This window comes from Ranitomeya imitator, chromosome 3, assembly GCF_032444005.1.
Source record: "Ranitomeya imitator isolate aRanImi1 chromosome 3, aRanImi1.pri, whole genome shotgun sequence".
Classification (NCBI taxonomy): domain Eukaryota; kingdom Metazoa; phylum Chordata; class Amphibia; order Anura; family Dendrobatidae; genus Ranitomeya; species Ranitomeya imitator.
Window position 1 is genome coordinate 184,745,172 of NC_091284.1, and position 20,053 is coordinate 184,765,224.

Below are 20,053 nucleotides of genomic sequence, written 5' to 3' on the forward strand. Positions count from 1 at the left end.
TCTTTGCGTCTGGAGGAGAGAAGGTTTTTCCACCAACATAGAAGAGGATTCTTTACTGTTAGGGCAGTGAGAATCTGGAATTGCTTGCCTGAGGAGGTGGTGATGGCGAACTCAGTCGAGGGGTTCAAGAGAGGCCTGGATGTCTTCCTGGAGCAGAACAATATTGTATCATACAATTATTAGGTTCTGTAGAAGGACGTAGATCTGGGGATTTATTATGATGGAATATAGGCTGAACTGGATGGACAAATGTCTTTTTTCGGCCTTACTAACTATGTTACTATGTTACTATGTTACATACTTACTGAGCACAGCGGCCGGAAAGCAGAGCGGTGACGTCACCGTTCTGCTTTCCGGCTGACCGACGCTCACAGCCAGTGCAGGAGGAGTGCAGAGAAGCTGAGCGCCGGGGACAGACAGCGGTAAGTATGTAGTGTTTGTTTTTTTTACTTTTAGCATGGTAACCAGGGTAAACATCGGGCCATCGCGGCCCTGTGCTTAGTAACCCGATGTTTACCCTGGTTACCAGTGAAGACATCGCTGGATCGGTGTCACACACGCCGATCCAGCGATGTCTGCAGGGAGTCCAGCGACGAAATAAAGTTCTGGACTATCCTCAGCGACCAACGATCTCCCAGCAGGGGCCTGATTGTTGGTCGCTGTCAAACACAACGATTTCCTTAACGATATCGTTGCTACGTCACAAAAAGCAACGATATCGTTAATGATATCGTTATGTGTGAAGGTACCTTAAGGCCAGGGTCACACTTGCGTTTGCAATGCGAGAAGCTTGCGCGAGTCTCTCGCATCAATACCTGGCACTGCTGCCGGAACTCAGGACCGGAGCTTTCAGCTGCATAGAAATACATTCAGCTGCACGCTCCAGTATTGATGTGCGAGTTTCTCTCATTGCACACTCAAATATGACCCCGGCCTAAGAGCGATCTTGTACCCTGGGACTTAAAGAGAATCTGTCAGCAGGTTTTTGCTATTTAATCTGAGGGCAGCATAATGTAGAGGCTGAAACACTGATTTCAGTGATGTGTTATTTATTAGGCTGTGTGCTGTTGTTTCAATACAATGAGGGTTTTATCAGGAGGAATTTAACACTGCTGGTATAGCACACTCATGCTTCCTGGTTTAAGTCAGCCCCTACCACTGATTTGCAGCTTTCTGTCAATATACAATGTATACAAAACAATGGTAGGAAAAAGACCTACAGAGTATATGTATCCAATAAAAAATACATTATTAGCTTAATACACAAATTACACAAGTAGTAAAAACAGAGGCTGCTAAGCACACATGCAGAGGAACATAGGCATATGCAGGAGGTGAAAAGGCACGAGAAATATAGCATAAGTATAGCCTGACCCCCTGAATATACTGTAATCAGTTGGATATAGCTTTCCAAAACACATAGAAGTGGAGCTAGAGTACAAAAGTCTCACTTGTTCTCTATAGGCCAGTCCGAGCCTGAATATGAATAAATTTATTCAAAGGGGCATTGCATTATTCATACAATGCAATAAAGAAGTACAAATGATAAGCAAATATATTGGTTAATATGGATTAGAATCCCTTGAAAGTTAGACGTTTGTGACTTATTAACGGTTTGACAACAGTCCAGGAGCTGACATATCGTTTCGTTGGTGCAGCTGCACCAGGGCCCAGAGGTGCAGGGGGGCCTGCCACCAGCAGCAACTACTTCAGCTGGATGTGTGCCAAGGATGTCGGCATCCGGTGATGTCGTGTCCCATGATGAGGACACCAAAGTCAGCTGCCGATTCCCATGCCAGCAGTAGAACAGGAAGAGGGGCACATATATACCTGAATGGGACACAAATATAGTTGGATGGGGCCCATTATAGTATGATGGGTCACATTATAGCAGGAAGGGCCACATCATAACCGGATGGGGCACATTATAACCGGATGGAGTCCATATATACTGTACCTGGATGGGACACATATTTATCAGGATGGGGAACATATATTCCAGAATAGGGCACATTATACCAGGATGAGGGACCTACATACCAGGATGAGGGACATTATACCAGGATGTGATATATATATAAAAAATGCGCCAAAAGCAGTGTGAAAGACTGGTGGAAGGCATGCAAAGACGCATGAAAGCTGTGATTAAAAATCATGGTTATTCCACAAAATATTGATTTCTAGGAACTCTTCTTGAGTTAAAACATTAGTATTGTTGTTTCTAAATGATTATGACCTTGTTTTCTTTGCATTATTTGAGGTCTGAAAGCACTGTTTTTTTTTAAATTTTGACCGTTTTTCTTTTTCAGAAAAAAAATACAAAATGTATTGCTTGGAAATTCGGAGACATGTTGTCAGAAGTTTATGGAATAAAATAACAATTTACATTTTACTCAAAAATATACCTATAAAGAGAAAAATCAGACAAGCAGAACATTTTGCATTGGTCTCTTTTGCCAGAGCTGTATCTCGTATATCTTGGTTGCCATAAAAGGAGGTTGTTTCAAACACATTTCTTGCACAGGGGCCCTCAGCTGTCAGTGTCCGCCTCTGCTATAGTATACATATAAATATGATATGTTTAAACTTTCCACCTTAAAAACCTAACTTCCACTTTGAGTTCTCTTACATTTTTTCCTCTGTTAAGCTATGACATACTGCACTTGGCTCAAGACACCACACATCTGGAAACCAAATGTTCTTTTGTATAAAAAAGAGCATGATCCAAAAGTTAGTCCCATAGTCTGTTCCTGGATCCCAGTTAGCATGATGCTGATCCTGCTCGGTGTACTGCTACACTTGGTGGTTGCAACCTGGGCACAATATGATTATTATTACTCCCAACAAGATTACGGAAATGGTGACCAATGGAGTAACCTTTTTAGGCAAGGATTTAATTTCCAGTGTCCACATGGACAGGTTGTGGTTGCCATAAGAAGCACATTCAGCAAAAAAGAGGGATCAGATAGAAGATGGAATTACGGGTGTATGCCAACACCGCATGATCTTGGAGAACTTACAGAATGTTGGTGGGAAGATATCAACAGAGCTGGACTGGAATGGTAAGAAATGATCACTTGGCACAAATGGTAGGATTTTATTAAGTGAGTTTTATGTTTATTACATTTAGGTTTAAACTTAATGCTAATGAGACTTCTTTTTTCAAGGTATATTAAAAAAACCTACAAAGCCACAGAAAAGAACACACATTTATAATCCATAGCATGGTACAACAAGTCACATACCATCAACCAAACACGTTATTAAGTAAAATAGCCTAACAACATGAACAACAATCCATATTACGAGGTGGAAAGTATTTATCGTGTACATATTAGTTAGATATTAATAAATGGATATAAGAATTTACACTAGGTATTTGTCAGGATCTGATTATCTTGATGATGTTTTTATAGTCCATAATCCATAGCATTTTCTTACTGTAGTATAATTCCCTGACTTAACACTGATTAATTATGAATTTAAATCCAGTACTTTGAATTGTAGTTTGTGACTCACAAAACCTGCAAATGGTTTATGAATAATTGTGCCTGCCTCAGCTATGCTGTCACAGAAGAGAGCAGACTCCATAGCAAAGTTTAAAATGGACCTCTTATTATGGTTCAGAGTTTCACCACGCAGGACATAACGGACCGATGTTCTCCTTCACCGTGCTCTTAGTATTCCAATGCCCAACCGTGGGGGGCGCTATTACTCTGCAAAGTGCATCAGAGAAGCATTGTTGTAGAAGCGGCATGGCGAGATTACTCACTCGTAGCTAGAAGAAATAGTGTGCTTGTCATGAATACAGAAGAAAAAGGAAAGTAGACCACCACAATCAGAGGAGACTGATTTTAACTGGACTCTTCACTTTTCCATGAATAGAACTGGTATCTTACCAATCTGATGACTGCAGTATTTACTTGGTGTATCTAAGCCATGTTATATGGAGCGCCCCCAGACACAGGGCCACGAGTTCTCGGTACCGGGCCTCTCTGATTCGGTTCTGAGGCTGTCACGGTGGCTAGACCCGGTCCGTGACCCTGCTAAGGGGCGTCCAATAAAGGTGGTACAGTCTGTCAGGGATTTGTGACGCCACCTGTGGTGTTCGGTCAGGGTGACTGACGCTGCTGTGGGGTCCGCTGGGGTGATGGAATGGCAGCTGGATGGTATACCTTCCCACAGGTGAAGTATGTCCCCAGGGCTTCTCAGTAAGGTGCAGTCAATAACGAGGACACAAGGTTGCAGTCTCTTTACCTCTTTACTGAAGACTTCAGGATCCTCAATCCAGAGCACGCTTAACAGGGCTATCTGAGACCGGCCGGTCCGATGGTCACTTCCAGAGTTCCCTTTGCAGGTGGAAATCAGTGCCTACCACTAGCGCCTGTGTGTTGTAGTGCTACCCTGCTGAGCATTCGGAATAGTCCTCACAACTGCTGTTCTCGTTTGTTCTTTCTAATTCTCTCTTGCTTGTTCCAGATGTTACTAGTTTCTCGTCCCCCAGGTATGTTATGGCTAGGACGCACCCGTATGACGGGAAGGTTCGGAGCTCTTCCGGGACCCTAGAGACGCCCCTCTCCACGCGTTGCCCCCTATGTCTTCGTAGGAAATTTAAGGTAGACAGCCAACCTATAATTAACTGTCCTGCGGAGTTCGAAGTAAGGCCTAGAGTCAGTTACTCCCGCTGTGTTCCGGCCACCGGCTACGCGCCTCAGTAGGATGTTGCCTCGGTCTCACGGCACGACTCCTACTGGCTCTCCTTTTTGCTTGCTCTCGTTTCTCACTGTTCCACAATATCCTTCCCTTCGTGTCACTCTCTTAGGATACCGCCGCAGGGTGTGCAGGCGTGGTTCCGTAACGTTCTGCTCTGTTCGCTAGGCACCTGCCAGGTTCCCACGCCTGACAGGGACCCCCCTGTGTCTTCTCCCTGCAACACCCCCTGCCACGGGATGTTGCCTGAATCCAACCCAGTCAGCTTCTGACTAACTTCCTATCCAACCCCTAGTTTTACCAGTGTGAGTAGTGGCCCAATAAATAAAGCCTTTTTCTCCCCCTAGTGGCCGGAGTGTGAAGTGTAATGTGTGCTGGTGATACCTGGTCAGTAGAATTCCTTCAGTGCCATCAGACGTACCATCACTCCCCTTAGTGGCAGAGTGTCATACTGCAACGACCAGATCTCTGGGGCGCTGCATTAAATAAAATGTGTTACAGATATGTGGCCTCCAATAAACACTGCATGTATTTAAGGGGCAAAGGTGGCCAAAAGATATGTCTTGCACTTTGCACTCATCCTATAGACCAGACCTTCTCAAACGTTTCTTTTTTTACTGAGGCCTCACCAAACTGATTAAGGTAATGCCTGGACCTCACAAGAGAGACCACAACAATGTCTGGATCTCACAAGACAGACCAAGACAATGTCTGGATCTCACAAGACAGACCAAAATAATGTCTAGATCCCACAAGACAGACCAAGACAATGTCTGGATCTCACAAGACAGACCAAGACAATGTCTGGATCTCACAAGACAGACCAAGACAATGCCTGGCTCTCACAAGACAGACCAAGACAATGCCTAGATCTCACAAGACAGACCAAGACAATGTCCAGATCTCACAAGACAGACCAAGACAATGTCTGGATCTCACAAGACAGACCAAGACAATGTCTGGATCTCACAAGACAGAGCAAGACAATGTCTAGATCTCACAAGACAGACCAAGACAATGTCCAGATCTCACAAGACAGACCAAGACAATGTCTGGATCTAACAAGACAGACCAAGACAATGTCTGGATCTCACCATCTATACTGGAAGTCCATGCTCAAGTTTATCATATTTCTCAGTTTTACTTTTTTGAACTAACTCAACCTAGTATAACATCAAATTAGTTGTCTACTAGCAAGATATTGACCAAACCTTAGGATAGGTTATTAATATCAGAAGGGGGGAGGTTCAACAACCGGCAGCCCCACCCATCAGCTGTCATCCATACACTGTTTACACGTGGCCTCCGCTGGTGCTGATAGCAGCAAATGAGTGGGAATGCTGGGTGGACGCCATCGATCTGATATTGATGACCTATGTAAGAGCTAAAAGATAGGTCATCAATAAAAAAGTGGAATGACAACCCCTTTAGGCTGTGTGCCCAAGATGAGCTTTTAATGTTGTGTATTTTCGCTGTGCCAAAAATGCAGCATCTTACAATTTCAGCAAAGTGGATGGGATTTAAAGAAATCTCCTATCTTGAGTTTTGTTTTTTTTTTTGCTCAGTGTAAACTGACCTGCAGTGTGCTTTTTAAATCCGCAACATGTGTTTCTCTTGCGGGTACGCTGAGTTTTATGTGCAGATTTTGCCCCATAGGCTTACTTTACATGCAAAAAATCTATAGGTAAAAAATGCACTTTTAGCAGAAATACTTGTACTGTACATAAAAAACGCATGTAATCCAGACAGGACTAGATCAATAAAGTTTTATCAAAACCAAATACCAGGAAGTATTACAGACAAAACTGCTTTATTTAAAACATGACACACCAACAAGAGACAAAACACACCGTATCAAAAACACTATAAAAATGCATGTTAAAAAACGCGATGTAAAAGCTCAAGTAACCTAATTTATTTAATAATTGCAGAAAATCTGCAACATCAAAAGCTCATCAAAATCTCATTGCGGGAACACAGCCTTAGGTTACATGCACACATTGTGTATTTGATGGGTTTTTACCTCAGTATTTGTAAGTCAAAACCAGGAGTGGAACAATCAGAGGAAAAGTATAATAGAAACATATGCACCACTTCTGTATTATCACCCACTCCTGGTTTTGGCTTACAAATACTGAGGTAAAAAACTCAACAAATGCTGAACGTGTGAACATGGCTTTAAGGTACAGAATAAGTTAGTTATGTTGCTCAACTATAGATTTCTGCCACCATAGCAAGGATTGTAAAAATGCTATTACTTCTATATAAACTGCCTCCCTAGGAGCAGCACACCATAACTATGGGGAGCCACATGGTCCTGCAAATAATAATAGTATAACAACATTTTTAGTATTATATCACATGTTCTTGACAAATTAATAGTAATGACAATTAGAAACTTTTTTTTTGCTTTCTATGATAATGTCATGCTCACACTAGATTTATATGCTGCAGATTGGGGGGATGGGTGAACAAAATCTGCAGAGTGCAATAGGACCAGCAAAGTGAGTAGGTTTTTACCAAATATCATCCTCTAACTGGGTAAAGAAAGATCAACATGGAATCTGCATCAAAATTGACCTTCCAGGCAGATGTCAGATCCGCTATATTGTAATTCATGCTGCAGATACTCACTCTATATTTCACAGACGGCAATGCATAGGGACATTTTGTATTATATTATACATTATTTTAGCACTTTGAATTTTCCTTTGCCTTTGACACTGAGGAAACCGTTCCCATCTCACTTCTGTGTAGCGACATCATCAGATCAGATGATCAAAAGTGATTTGGATGAGGAGACAGAAGCCAAGGATTTGGGGAGCTACAGCCACATCATCACCCCTTTGGTCAAATGATCTGATGTTATCATGACACAAAATAAAGGGAGAGCAACGAAAAACAGGGCTAAAAGTGGTGGATTAAAATGTGTTCTGGATAGAGAAGATGTATATTTTCTCATGTTCTGTCATTCTACAAACACTTTGTTTTAAGCTGAACGATTCCTTTAATTAAAGCAAAGTGTATTGAAAACTTTGAGTGAAAAAGCTTCTTTTCTCCACTGTACGGTATTTAATATCTTCTTGTCTTTACATCCATCTGTGAATTTTCATTATTTTTTTTGCCTCTAGAATCACGGTAATACCATTATTGGCCTCTCCTCTTTTGTTATAGTAACGATATATCTAACTTCACCGCTACTGCTGCATACAGAAATAGCAAACATTTTACAACAGGCATCACATTATGAGCCATTGAAGATAATTTAATATATGAGAAATTATACATTCTGTCAATGCTGAGGACCTCGCTCTCCTCCACTTCCCCCATTATACGTAAATTATGGATGCCAATCAAGCCATGCATTACTATTCTACTGACATCTTTTGTGTATTGTGCGCTTATATAAACCTTTGTAGCTATTGATTAGTACAACGTTTTGTTCCATTTATCACGATATAAACTACTGTATTGTTTCCCATTAGCGTGAGATTATTATAATTTCATGGCTATAGATTGTTTATAGAGATAAAGCTCTGTGTACCAGATGCATTTTATGCCTTGATGCTATTGTCGCCAGCTTCTTTTTTTCTTAACTGCTTTGTATTCTAGCTGCTGGGGAGACATAGAGAAAGATTACAAGCTTGTGATGGGGATCTAAAAGAACTTGCAGCAGCATATATTGTCAAGCATATCAAATATGCAATTCTTTCGGGAGGTCTGCAGGCCTTCCACTGTGATTTAAAGGCATGGTAGTCTCTAAAATTTACTTAGTGCCACTCCACCCAACACAAGGGTAGACTTAGCAGGGACAGCGGTGATAATGTGTGCAAACTGTAAAGCGCTGCGGAATATGTTAGCGCTATATAAAAATAAAGAAGATTATCCTGTCAGCAGATCACACAAAGCAGCCTATGAAAGCCTGATGGCAATGTGTCTATTATACTTTTTCAAGTGGGTGCATGACTTTCCTAGAAAACTGTTCTTTCATCCCCAAACCTTCAAGAGATCATTTGGCCATCAACGTCTTCATGTTCTTAAGAATGTCGGTCAGGGGTGCAGCAATCATGGCGAAATTCGGAATAAACCGCCCAAAAATGCCTGAACTGGTTTCTTGGAAATGGGTTGTGGACAATTTTAGATCGCCTCCACCTTATTCATTTGCGGCTTTACATCTCTCTTACGAAGTAAAGGCGAAGTTAAGTAAATTCTGTTGCCCAAGTATTTTCCCTTCTTTTTCCCCATGACACACTTCTTTGGAATTATGGTAGCCCTCCCTTCCTCAGCGCATCCATCACGGCCTGGAACTTGTGCATATGACTTCCCCAATATAGGCTGAAAATCGCGATATCTTCGAAGCTGCAGTGTACTTTTGGTGAGGGCCTAATATCCAATCCATGGCCCTCTGGAAGGTAGCTGGGGCTCCCTCCTTGCAGGTCTTCTGTTTTACTGGAAGAAACCATCAGGTGTGGAAGAGGCCATCTTCTCCTTTGTACTGTGAGAGAGGAGGATTTGCCAGTGACCTTTCGTTAGGTCCAGGGTGGTGATATATCTGGCCGACCCTAGGTACTCTATTAATTAATTGATGCAGGACATTGGATACGTGTCAAAGTTAGCCACCTTATTCTAAATCACCTTGCGGCACACTTCGGGGATTCTATAAGGCTTTTAGTTTACATGCACATGTGCTTCCATCAGGATTTCATGTTCAACAACCTGGGTACATCATATCAACTTAGAAAACAGGTCCTGGTTCCTCTGACACTGTGACATCCTTGGTGTCCTCTTCTGGCTTGTCCAGCCAACATGGAGTTTCAACGGGGTTCCTCTGTTGCCCTGCTTTGATGGGTAGCGGCATGAGAGGATTTTGGAAGGAAGAGGTGGTAGCGGTTAACTGGCAGGTGGGACAGGACTTGCAGCACCTTAGAATTTCTCTGTGACATCTGTGCCAATAGAACCTCTGCATGACTTGTTTTTGAGTTTTGTTCACCCCAAGATGGCCACCCAAGACATGTAAATGGGCCATGTCCAACATCCTTTGTCTATGGGGGCCTGGTACAAATAATTCCACTCCACTATCTCATCCCTCACCTTAGTAACCCGGTACAATAAGTCCCCACTCAACATGATATAGGGAAACCTGGTGTCAGCCCCGACTCCTGTGTTATGCCATTTATAACAGTTACCTTATTGAATGTTTCTTTTAGAGTTAGGTCCCTATGTTAGGTGAACCCCAATTTTATTCTGGTCACTCCTATCTCAGGAATCTCTGCCTCAAGGAATACTACTTTCTTCTCTTTTCTCATTACACAGAAGGGAAACCCGCCAGACTCTGGGGTAGGTGAAACTTTTTTAGGGCCAACCCATTTTTTACCCGAGCAATCGAGGTATCTCCCCCTCTCCCACAAGTCCCAAAACAACAAAAACTCCCAGCCTATGATAATGGAGTGCAATATATCCTGGACCATGCCGACCTCATGGGACTCAGCATCCATGTGAATTCAGCGGATGACCACGTTCTCCTCAGGAATCAATTTGAGAAAGAGTGTGACCCTCACATGGGCCACCAAACTCCCTGAGTCTAGTAGTCCAGTCATTTGCAGATCATTTACTTTTACACAACAAGTTTGAGACCCCTAGCTGAGTGGACAGTCCTCACTGCAAACTGGATATGCATATAATGAACACCGTCCATTTGCTCAGTGGTCAGGGGACAATAGGCAGCTATGTGACCTGGGCCATGATATTTCCAGGAAATAAGATCCCCCGATGAGGCCCTCAGCATAGCCTCCTCCCCACCCAGACTTTGAACGCCTCACCCCCTTTTTAACACCCCAGTATGTAGTGGCTTGCCTCCCCAAGGACCCGTCAACCCCTGATACCATTTGACCAGTCCGTCCAAGTCATCGGTGTTCCAGGGATCTACCTGGCTAACTTAAGTCTGCATCGGGCTCATAAGGGAGTGCACGAACCAGTTCATTAACACTCGCTCCACCATCTGCGCTGGTCTAGAGGACTCCGCCTGTAACCACTTTTGAATGAGATGCAGCAGATCAAACATTTGGAAGTGGGGTGGTTTGTCACCCCCAAGCACGCCAAAATTTCTGTTTTCAATTTTGCATATCCTATGGCGTCCTGTAAGGCCAAATCATAGTAGGCCTTTTGTGGCTTCCCAGTTAAGTATGGCGCCAGGACATCTGCCCACAGCTCTGGCGGGAGTTTCTCCCTATCGGCAATGCTTTCAAAACCAGTTAAAAAGGCCTCTATGTCGTCACTCTGGGTCATTTTCTGCAAGGCTCTCCTCATCACCTACTGGACAGGGAAATCATCAGCTGACATTGGGGTGTGCTGGAGTAATTTCCTAGGTTGCTATCACTGAAGCTAACACACTTAGTGAAACATAGCTCCTCTCCAGTACTTTGCCAGCGACTTTGTCACACTCTATACAGGTAAAAATCTAAAATGTCCTGGGTAAACCTATAGTGCTTTAATGTAATCGGTGGATGGACAGCTGTTTACAAATAGGAGATTCAGTGAATTACTGCATAATATTGCTGTGAATGTCTGGGCTATCTTTGACCTCCAATATATAGTCTGGCTTTTTACCGGTCTCAGAAAAATCCATGTAACACAATCCCCATTACATCAGCGTATTTCAATAATGCAGAGGATATAATGGACACTCTTCTATACGAATCATAGCTATATATAGAGACTGCATTGTTAGCAGCTTTCTACTTTTCTCTTAAAGCTTCTGATTAAATTACTCAACACAATAGTTTAGCTTGTTAGACGAACCTCTATAAAGATAATTGCGGAGCATAATTCCTGAATAGACTTAATTAATGCTGTCAGGTCTCTGTACAATGATGGAAATTATGTTTTTATGTAGGTAGGAGCGGACTGAGAACAGTCTGGACCCCAGGCTATAAGGATCTCAGGACATTGATCCCGCATCTGAATAATGATACATTTTTTATTTGATTCTCTATATTCGAGTTTTCGTTTTGTGTGCTCACTTTCTTTACACATATAATTTACATGTATCTCTCTATATTATCATTTCTTTACACCTGGAATTTGCAATGTTACAGATGTATGCAGCCTCCGAGGTTCTTCTGAGACTTGTTGCTTGCAATTAGCTTTCTTTAACTGTCTCTCATAACTCCGATCAATAGCATCCATAGGGATTCCTGTTTTTTGGAAGGTGTTTGTTCCTGTTACTTCTCTTACCAACCCAGTTTGCATATTTGGCCACCTTCCCATTAAGGGCAGACATACCTTTGGTGCAACCTGTACATCCACACAGGGGCCCATAAATTAAGGAAGTCTACTTTCAACCCCAAAGCATGTGGAGCTGTGCATTATGATGAGCTATTTTACTGCTAATGGTTCATATACTGTTCTTGCCCGCTTATGTCTGTGTCCTGCTTCACATCTGCTACCTTTCTTGACTTCTGCCTGTCTACTACTTGGAAATGTACTGTCTTTTTTCACCAGTCCTCTAGTATGTACAGTTCTTACCTCCTGCTTTAGTATCAAGACTTTGTTTCTGCTGTCCAGTCACCTGCCAGCTGTCGTGAACAGAGAACACTCTAGGAGAGGCAACCCTGGGACTATCTGTGTGAAAGCCACACTTGCTTATGGAAAGAATTCACAATCCCTCAAACTACATTGTCTTTAGAGATCAAGCGAAATGCTTGGCACAATCCCAGTCCATGGCCTAGGTCAGTGCTCTCTGGCTGTGAACAGGTGCTGCATGAATTTCTTTACCCTCCCGGATCCCAAGCTTGGCTTATGATTAGCTGGGCTGGTGAGACGTCACTTGTGTGCCCCATTCCGCACAGATGTTATCACGCCAGGCAGCCGCATCAAACAATGCACCAAAGAATTCAGGAGCTCAGTAAATTCATACAACTCTTGTATATGGCCAGAGAGCGCTGACCTGGACCGCAGACCAATGTTTCCAAGACCAAATACACTCATCTCTGAGTCTCTTATTTAACACTAAGTCAAATACATTAGCTTGAACCACGGAGTCCACATCTCCTGTTTGCCATGATATGTTATGGTTTGATTACATCAAAATACACTATTGTGATATCATTATGTGACGCCCAAGAGACCGGGATACCCAGCACCGGACCAATGGGGTCTGTCTCTTGAGGGGGATGTCACGGGTGGCTTGACCCGGTGCTGTGGCCTCAGGCAATGCACAGTGTAAGGGGTATCGTGAGGGGACAGGCACTTACTTGATCAGCAGCAGGTTCTCCCAGCGGTGACGATCCCGATCCTGGATAGATGGCTATTGTCCAAATGAAAGACTGAGGCACTGAAACGTTTAACCAGTTTACTTTAACATAAAAGGATTTACAACCAGTCCTGTCACCGGAGTCTGTATGGGAACTCTGAGTTACTTTGACCCTGCCGGGGTCTTCGCCTCTTATTGTGCGCAATTTCTGTGTGGCCCTGCTGCTGTATGTGAACTGGCTGCCGGCCCAATCTGTCCCCTCTGGGCCCTGGTTCGACGGGCAACCCGAGTCCTTTTATCGGCTTACCCCCTCCAGGAGTACCGCTGAACTCTGTGTCTGTTGCTGCGTCCGGCCCTAGTGAAGCTGATATCACCTCACGTTTTTCCGGTTGCTGTATTATATATAATGAATACAGCCACGGATCCGGTATCCGTCTTTGCGCCTGTTCTGGGTAGTGATTAATGCTACCCGGTTCTCACAATGTCCTTTTTCTCTGTCCCTTTTCTCCTCAGGCCGGTGATTTGGGCCTGGAAACAGTCATAGGGCTGTTAGAAATTCAGCTGTATGACCTCTCACTATCAGCTCCTTAGCCCAACTGCCATTTCTTCTCTCAGACCAGAATGGATCAAGGGGAGTCTCTGGAGCTCCCCCTTCTGGCCGGAGGTGGTAGTGCAGTCTTGCTATTTTAGTATTTGTACTTACTGTCAGTAACTATTTTTGTGGCAAATACCCCTAGGGGTGCCACATTCCCCCTTAGTTAAGAACAGTACTCCGGGACTGTGGGACGATAACATTTTGAAATAACAATTAATATGTACAGAGTCTTAAAAATGAAAAGTTACAAAAACCACTCAAGGAAACAAAAATAGAGTTCTGTAAAAAGTCACTTCAAATAGCGTCCATTAATACAGTCCTATCCTTGAAGGTACTAGGAAAGGCACTGCACTTTGTGTCCAGGAATTTAGTTCCATTTTTCCAACGAAGTTGTCAATATAAAGTCTAAAGAAAGTTCAAAAAGAGCAAAAAGCAAAGTTCAAAAAGCAGTCTTTCCGGAGCTTTGATTTAGTGCCTCCGGGCTGATAACAAGTTCAAGAATATGCAAGAAGTTCATACAGACAAGTCTCTGTAGGTACTGGGCTTAAACGTCGCAGACTGATAACAATGACTATACTACATTTTCTGTTTAACTATATACGGCATAACATATATACAATTCACATTATGAGCTTTATAGTTGGTAATCTGCATACCTGGCCGGTAATTGACCCTGGGTACTACGCTGTGATCTACGTAATAGCGGTATCTCTTCATGTGGAGTACTACTGTCTACTGCGGATGTAGTATCTGCCCGCTCTGCTAAAGATAATTCCATAACTATGGAGTTGGCAAGTCCACCGTGAATGGGATTACTCTGATCAGGAATCTGTTCTTCCTGGCCTGGAACCTCCTGTAGTACGGGGTCAGCCTCTTCCTGTCTTGGGACTTCTGGTATTGGGTTCGGTGTTGGGTAAAAGGCCACCATGGGAACCACTACTGCACCATGGTATGTTAGTAGGGTTTTGGGAAAGTCTCCTATACAGGTGTGATACATTTCCTCTTCTTTTTCCTTTACTGGTTGAACCTGTATGGGTTGAATAACTTCTGATTCTGGCTGGACAACTTCTGGCTCTTTCAATGCTTCCGGACACAATTTAAGATTGTCTCTTGACACTAATACAGATGTTAAGCCTCCATTTTTGCTAATGAGACACATTTTAGGATTATCCATCCTTGTTGGTAAAACTGTGTAGGGTACGGCTTCCCACTGATTGTCTAGTTTATTGGTTCGACGGTTTCTCTTGAGCACTTGATCACCCGGTCTTAATGGGGTCGCTAGAGCATTCTGGTTGAAAGTTCGCTCTTGTCTTTCTCTAGTTTGCTGAAGGCTTCTTTCCACACTCTCTTGCACTTGGCGATACTGCTTTTGCCGTATGATATCCCAATTGGAGTCTTGAACTTCTGCGTCTGGTTTCAGAATTCCCATTTCTAGATCGATTGGTAATTGGCCGGGTCTTGCACGCATAAGATAAGCTGGGGTGCAGTTGGTGGAGCTCACCGGGACATGATTATACAGATCCACCAAGTCAGGCAATTTCTCTGGCCATTGATTCCTTTCTGTCTCAGGTAAAGTCTTTAGTAGGTCTATTACAATATGGTTCATCTTCTCGCATAAGCCGTTTGTTTGTGGATGATAGGCCGTCGTCCTGATCTTTTTGCAACCATACATATTACAGAATTCTCTGAAGATCTCTGATTCAAAGGCTGTACCTTGGTCGGTGAGAACCTGTTCCGGATATCCATGGGGTCTACAAAAGTACGTTTGGAACGCTTTGGCTGCTGTTTTTGCTGTCAGATCTTTTACGGGTACTACTACCAAGAAGCGTGAATAATGGTCCACGATGGTCAAGGCATAGACATAGCCGGACCGGCTTGGTATTAACTTCACGTGGTCTATGGCTACAAGTTCAAGTGGTTGTTTGGTGATTATGGGCTGCAGTGGTGCTCTTTGGTTCTTTTGATCGTTTCTTCTGAGGTTGCACGGGCCACAATTTCTGCACCACTGTTCGATTGATTTTCTCATCCCGACCCAATAAAATCTTTCTCTTAGAAGTACTTCTAACTTTTTCCAACCGAAGTGACCAGCACCATTATGGTAAGCTTCGAGGACCATCTTCACATCTTGTTTAGGCACGATAATCTGCCAAACCAATTCATGTGTTTTCGGATTGGTGTACCTTCTACAGAGCTTCCCTTGATACAGGAACATTTTGCCTCTCTCTTTCCAGAGTTGATGCGTCTCTTCTGGGGCATCCTCATCGGGATATGCACTTTGCTCAGTTAACAGTTCCTTCACCAACTTCACAGCCAGATTGCTGTCTTGGGTGTCAGCCCATCTATGGTGTGCTAACGGATTAAAATTCACCTCTTGTTGTTTCTGATAGGTACTTGACTGATGATGTTTCGCCTTGGGATGATGGAAGGCTGGTAGTTCAATTTCTTCAAGCTCCCCCGTTTCTTCTTCTACATCTCTCAAATGTGGCATCCGGGATAGGGCATCGGCATTTCCATTCTTGCGTCCTGCTCGATACTTGATTATGAAGTTGTAATTAGATAACCGGGCTATCCATCGCTGTTCTAACGCACCTAATTTGGCTGTGTCCAGGTGGGTCAACGGATTGTTGTCAGTATAGACAATAAATTCTGCAGCGGCCAGATAGTGTTTGAAACGTTCAGTCACAGCCCAAACTACTGCCAGTAGTTCCAATTTGAAGGAGCTGTAATTTTCTGAATTTCTTTCAGTAGGCCGGAGCTTTCTACTTGCAAAGGCGATGACTTTCTCCCGACCTTCTTGCTTTTGTGACAGCACCGCTCCTAGTCCCACATTACTGGCATCGGTGTAGAGGATGAAAGGTTGATGGTAATCTGGGTATGCCAGAACCTCTTCTCCGGTTAGTGCCTTCTTTAGTTGTTCAAAGGAGTCTTCCCTTTCATCGTTCCACTGAAAAGGAGGGTTTCGGTTTGAAGGTTTCTTCGTCTGCCCTACCAAGGTGTCTTGCAAGGGTGCTGCCAACTTGGTAAATCCTTTTATAAATCTGCGATAGTAACCCACCAATCCCAGGAATTGTCTCACTTCTTTTGCGCTGGTAGGTCTTGGCCAATCCCTTATGGCGCTTATTTTCTCGGGATCTGGTGCTACTCCCTCCGAACTCACGATGTGTCCCAGGTACTGTACCTTTGGCTTGAGAAGGTGACATTTGGATGGCTTGACTTTCATGCCATACCTGGATAAGGCTTCGAACACTTCTGCCAGGTCTATTAAGTGTTGTTCGTAAGTCTTTGAGTAGACGATCACATCATCTAGGTACAGGAGGACGGTCTCGAAGTTCTTGTGTCCGAGGCAGCATTCCATCAGCCGCTGGAAGGTACCGGATGCGTTGCAGAGTCCGAACGGCATGCGATTAAATTCACATAGACCCATTGGTGTGGTGAATGCCGTCTTTTCCTTATCTCTCTCAGCCACAGGGACTTGCCAATACCCGCTTGTTAAGTCTAAGGTGGAAAAATAATTAGCAGATTTCAAAGCAGTTAAGGACTCTTCTATCCTAGGCAAGGGGTAGGCGTCTTTATGGGTGATGTTATTAATCTTCCGGTAGTCTACGCACATTCTCATGGTTCCGTCCTTTTTTTTGACAATCACTAGAGGGGCCGCCCAGGGGCTACAGCTGTCTCTTATTACCCCGGCCTGTTTCATTTCCCTCAGCATATCTTTTGCACATTGATAGTGAGCGGGCGGTATGGGTCTATATCTTTCTTTTATTGGGGGATGGTAACCTGTGGGGATTGTGTGTTCTACCCCTTCTATCCGTCCGAAGTCCAATGGGTGTTTACTGAAGACTTGTTCATATTCCGTCACTAGCCTATACACCCCTTGTTTTTGATGGGTAGGTGTTGAATTTATGCCCACGTGTAGCTGTTGGCACCAATCCTCCATTTCTCCATCTGAGCCATTGCCTTCCACCTGACAGGTTGGTTCTAAGGGCTCAATGGTTGTGATGGCATTGTTGTCAACAGTATATAGCTTTGCCATTGTAGCATACCTTGGCAAAGTGACCTCTTCCTCTCCACAGTTCAAAAGTCGTACCGGCACTCGTCCCCGGTGTACCTCGACTATCCCTCGTGCTGTGAGTATAGTGGGCCTGCTGTCGGTGTACACTGGTTCTATTAAGGCTTGATAATCTCGTCCCTTAGTACCAATGGCTGCTCTACACCATACCAGCATTTCTGTTTTTGGTGGGATTACAATAGACGTTGAATCACTTACCCTCACACTGCCGATTTCTCCACCTGCAACTTCTACCTGTTGCCTTAACATCAATACTTTTATTTCCCTCCGGAGAACTCTCTGCTGGCAGGATTGGGCAGTTTCAGCAATTTGCTGTAAGACAGAAATGACTTCGGAAAAGCAGTTCTCTAACACATTCATTCCTATCAATACAGTTGGTTCACAGTTCCGTCCGTCAACATCAACAACAATTATACCCTGTTTCTTCAATTCTACTTTACCAATCTTTATGGTCATCTCCCTGAATCCTAGTTTCGGTACCAACTTACCATTACTGGCCCATATATCTAGTTCAACATCAGAGGGCCCTTTATCAATATCTGCATCAGCCCAGTACCTCTTATAAAGGATATACGGTATAGATGAAATTTGGGAACCTGTGTCCAGCAAAGCGTTGAGGGGCATTCCGTCAAGCACGATAGGGATAATGGGTCGTCCTCCGATGTACCTGTCGTGCCAGGGTGTTGGGCCTTGAAAGTTCATTCCTGCGAAGCGGCCCGCATTCCCAGGGGATTCCCGTTTAAATCACAATCTCGTGCAAAGTGGCCTGGCTGCTGGCAACGGCGGCAAATGGGCTGTCCATCCGGTTGGTAGCGGTCGCGGGGTCGTCCTCTCCATGTCGGGTATCTCCGGGGTCTCATCCATGGAACACCTTCTCTACGGTTTGACAACTCCATCTTGGGTCCTCTCATCTCCTGCATGGTTTTAGCCATTGAAGCAACAACATCAGTTAAAGAGTCAAGCTTTTGTTGAAGAGCCTCATTAGTACTGGGCCCCAGGGGCTTAGCAATGGCCCCGGACATAGTAGATGTCACTGGTACTCCATGTTGTTGAGGAGCCTCTGCCATGAGTTGCGCAGGCTCCTGATCCCGAGGTGCCTCTGCCAGCTGGAGACGTATAACGCTCTCCTTTAATTGGGCAAACGTCAATTCAGGGTTCTTAAAAACAAGCATGCTCACATGCCCCCGGTGAGAAGGGGTGTAGAGTCCCTCAATAAATTGATCTCTTAGCAGTTTATCCGCTCCGGTGTTAAAAATGGGTTCAGCCAGTGTAAGTGATTTAAGGGCTTCCTGCAGGTTTAAGGCAAAGTCTCTCACGCCCTCATTAACTTTTTGTTTGCAATTAAAGAATCGTACTTTAGCTTTGCTGCTGGCAGTGGTTTCAAATGTAGCTTTTAATCCAGCAAATATGCGTTCAACAGTGCCTTTTACATCAGCTGCCCATGCTGTGACTTCTCGCTTAGCATGGCCACTTAACTGCATCATCAGGAGACTAACACGCTGAACTTCACCCACGGGGAACATGTCAAAATGGGCCAGCATCTTTTCTCTGAAATCGTCAAGGGTATTAGGCTCACCTTCATACATTGGAAGCCATGGGCCACCCGGGGTATATGGCATCAGCACCGGCATGATGGGCGCCACTCCTTGCACCGCTGCGCTACCGGACTCGCTATCGACACTCTGTCTTTCAGCTGCATTAGCGTCGCCGGGTGCTGCGGCGTCTCCGTGCTGCGACATACTGTGCCCCCTTAGTTAATCCGGACCCTTCCGGTCCTCCGCTTCCGTCGGGATAGTGTAGATTCGTTCCGCTGTGCAGCAGGATCGATTTTCCCTTTGCTCTGATGTCAGAGCGCTCAGCTTGGTGCCGCCCACAATGACGCGCCCCCTGCTGCTCCCGCCCGTCGCGCGCTCTGTAATGGCGGATTCTGAAGTTTTTCAGTTAGACTGGGGCTCAGGTGATGGCGTAGCTCAATTATCAGTCTCGTGCCTAACGGTTATGAAGTGATTACCTCAGGGGATGGCGGCCATCTTTACTCCATTATAACCAATGGGGAAAAGTCACTTTCAATAGTTTTCAATGGGGAATGGATTTTTCTTTAATAAAGTCAATTTTCAAGATTTTTCATCCAAGTTTTCACAGTTTTGGGCTCCAATCACGGCACACAATACCCGGTATACGGGCTGGCTAGATCCTGTTCGTGACGCCAATTGTGACGCCCAAGAGACCGGGATACCCAGCACCGGACCAATGGGGTCTGTCTCTTGAGGGGGATGTCACGGGTGGCTTGACCCGGTGCTGTGGCCTCAGGCAATGCACAGTGTAAGGGGTATCGTGAGGGGACAGGCACTTACTTGATCAGCAGCAGGTTCTCCCAGCGGTGACGATCCCGATCCTGGATAGATGGCTATTGTCCAAATGAAAGACT

At 44.4% G+C, this 20,053-nt stretch overlaps 1 protein-coding gene across 1 annotated transcript in view; it reads left to right on the forward strand.

The window, feature by feature from the left end:
* Positions 1 to 2,728: 2,728 nt before the first annotated feature.
* Positions 2,729 to 20,053, forward strand: part of DPT (dermatopontin) — a 143,608-nt gene continuing 126,283 nt past the window's right edge. Inside the window, exon 1 of the mRNA XM_069761688.1 lies at positions 2,729 to 3,062. Within this exon, the coding sequence (XP_069617789.1) occupies positions 2,767 to 3,062 (296 nt within the window). The 5' untranslated portion in view covers positions 2,729 to 2,766. The remainder of the gene's footprint in view (positions 3,063 to 20,053) is intronic.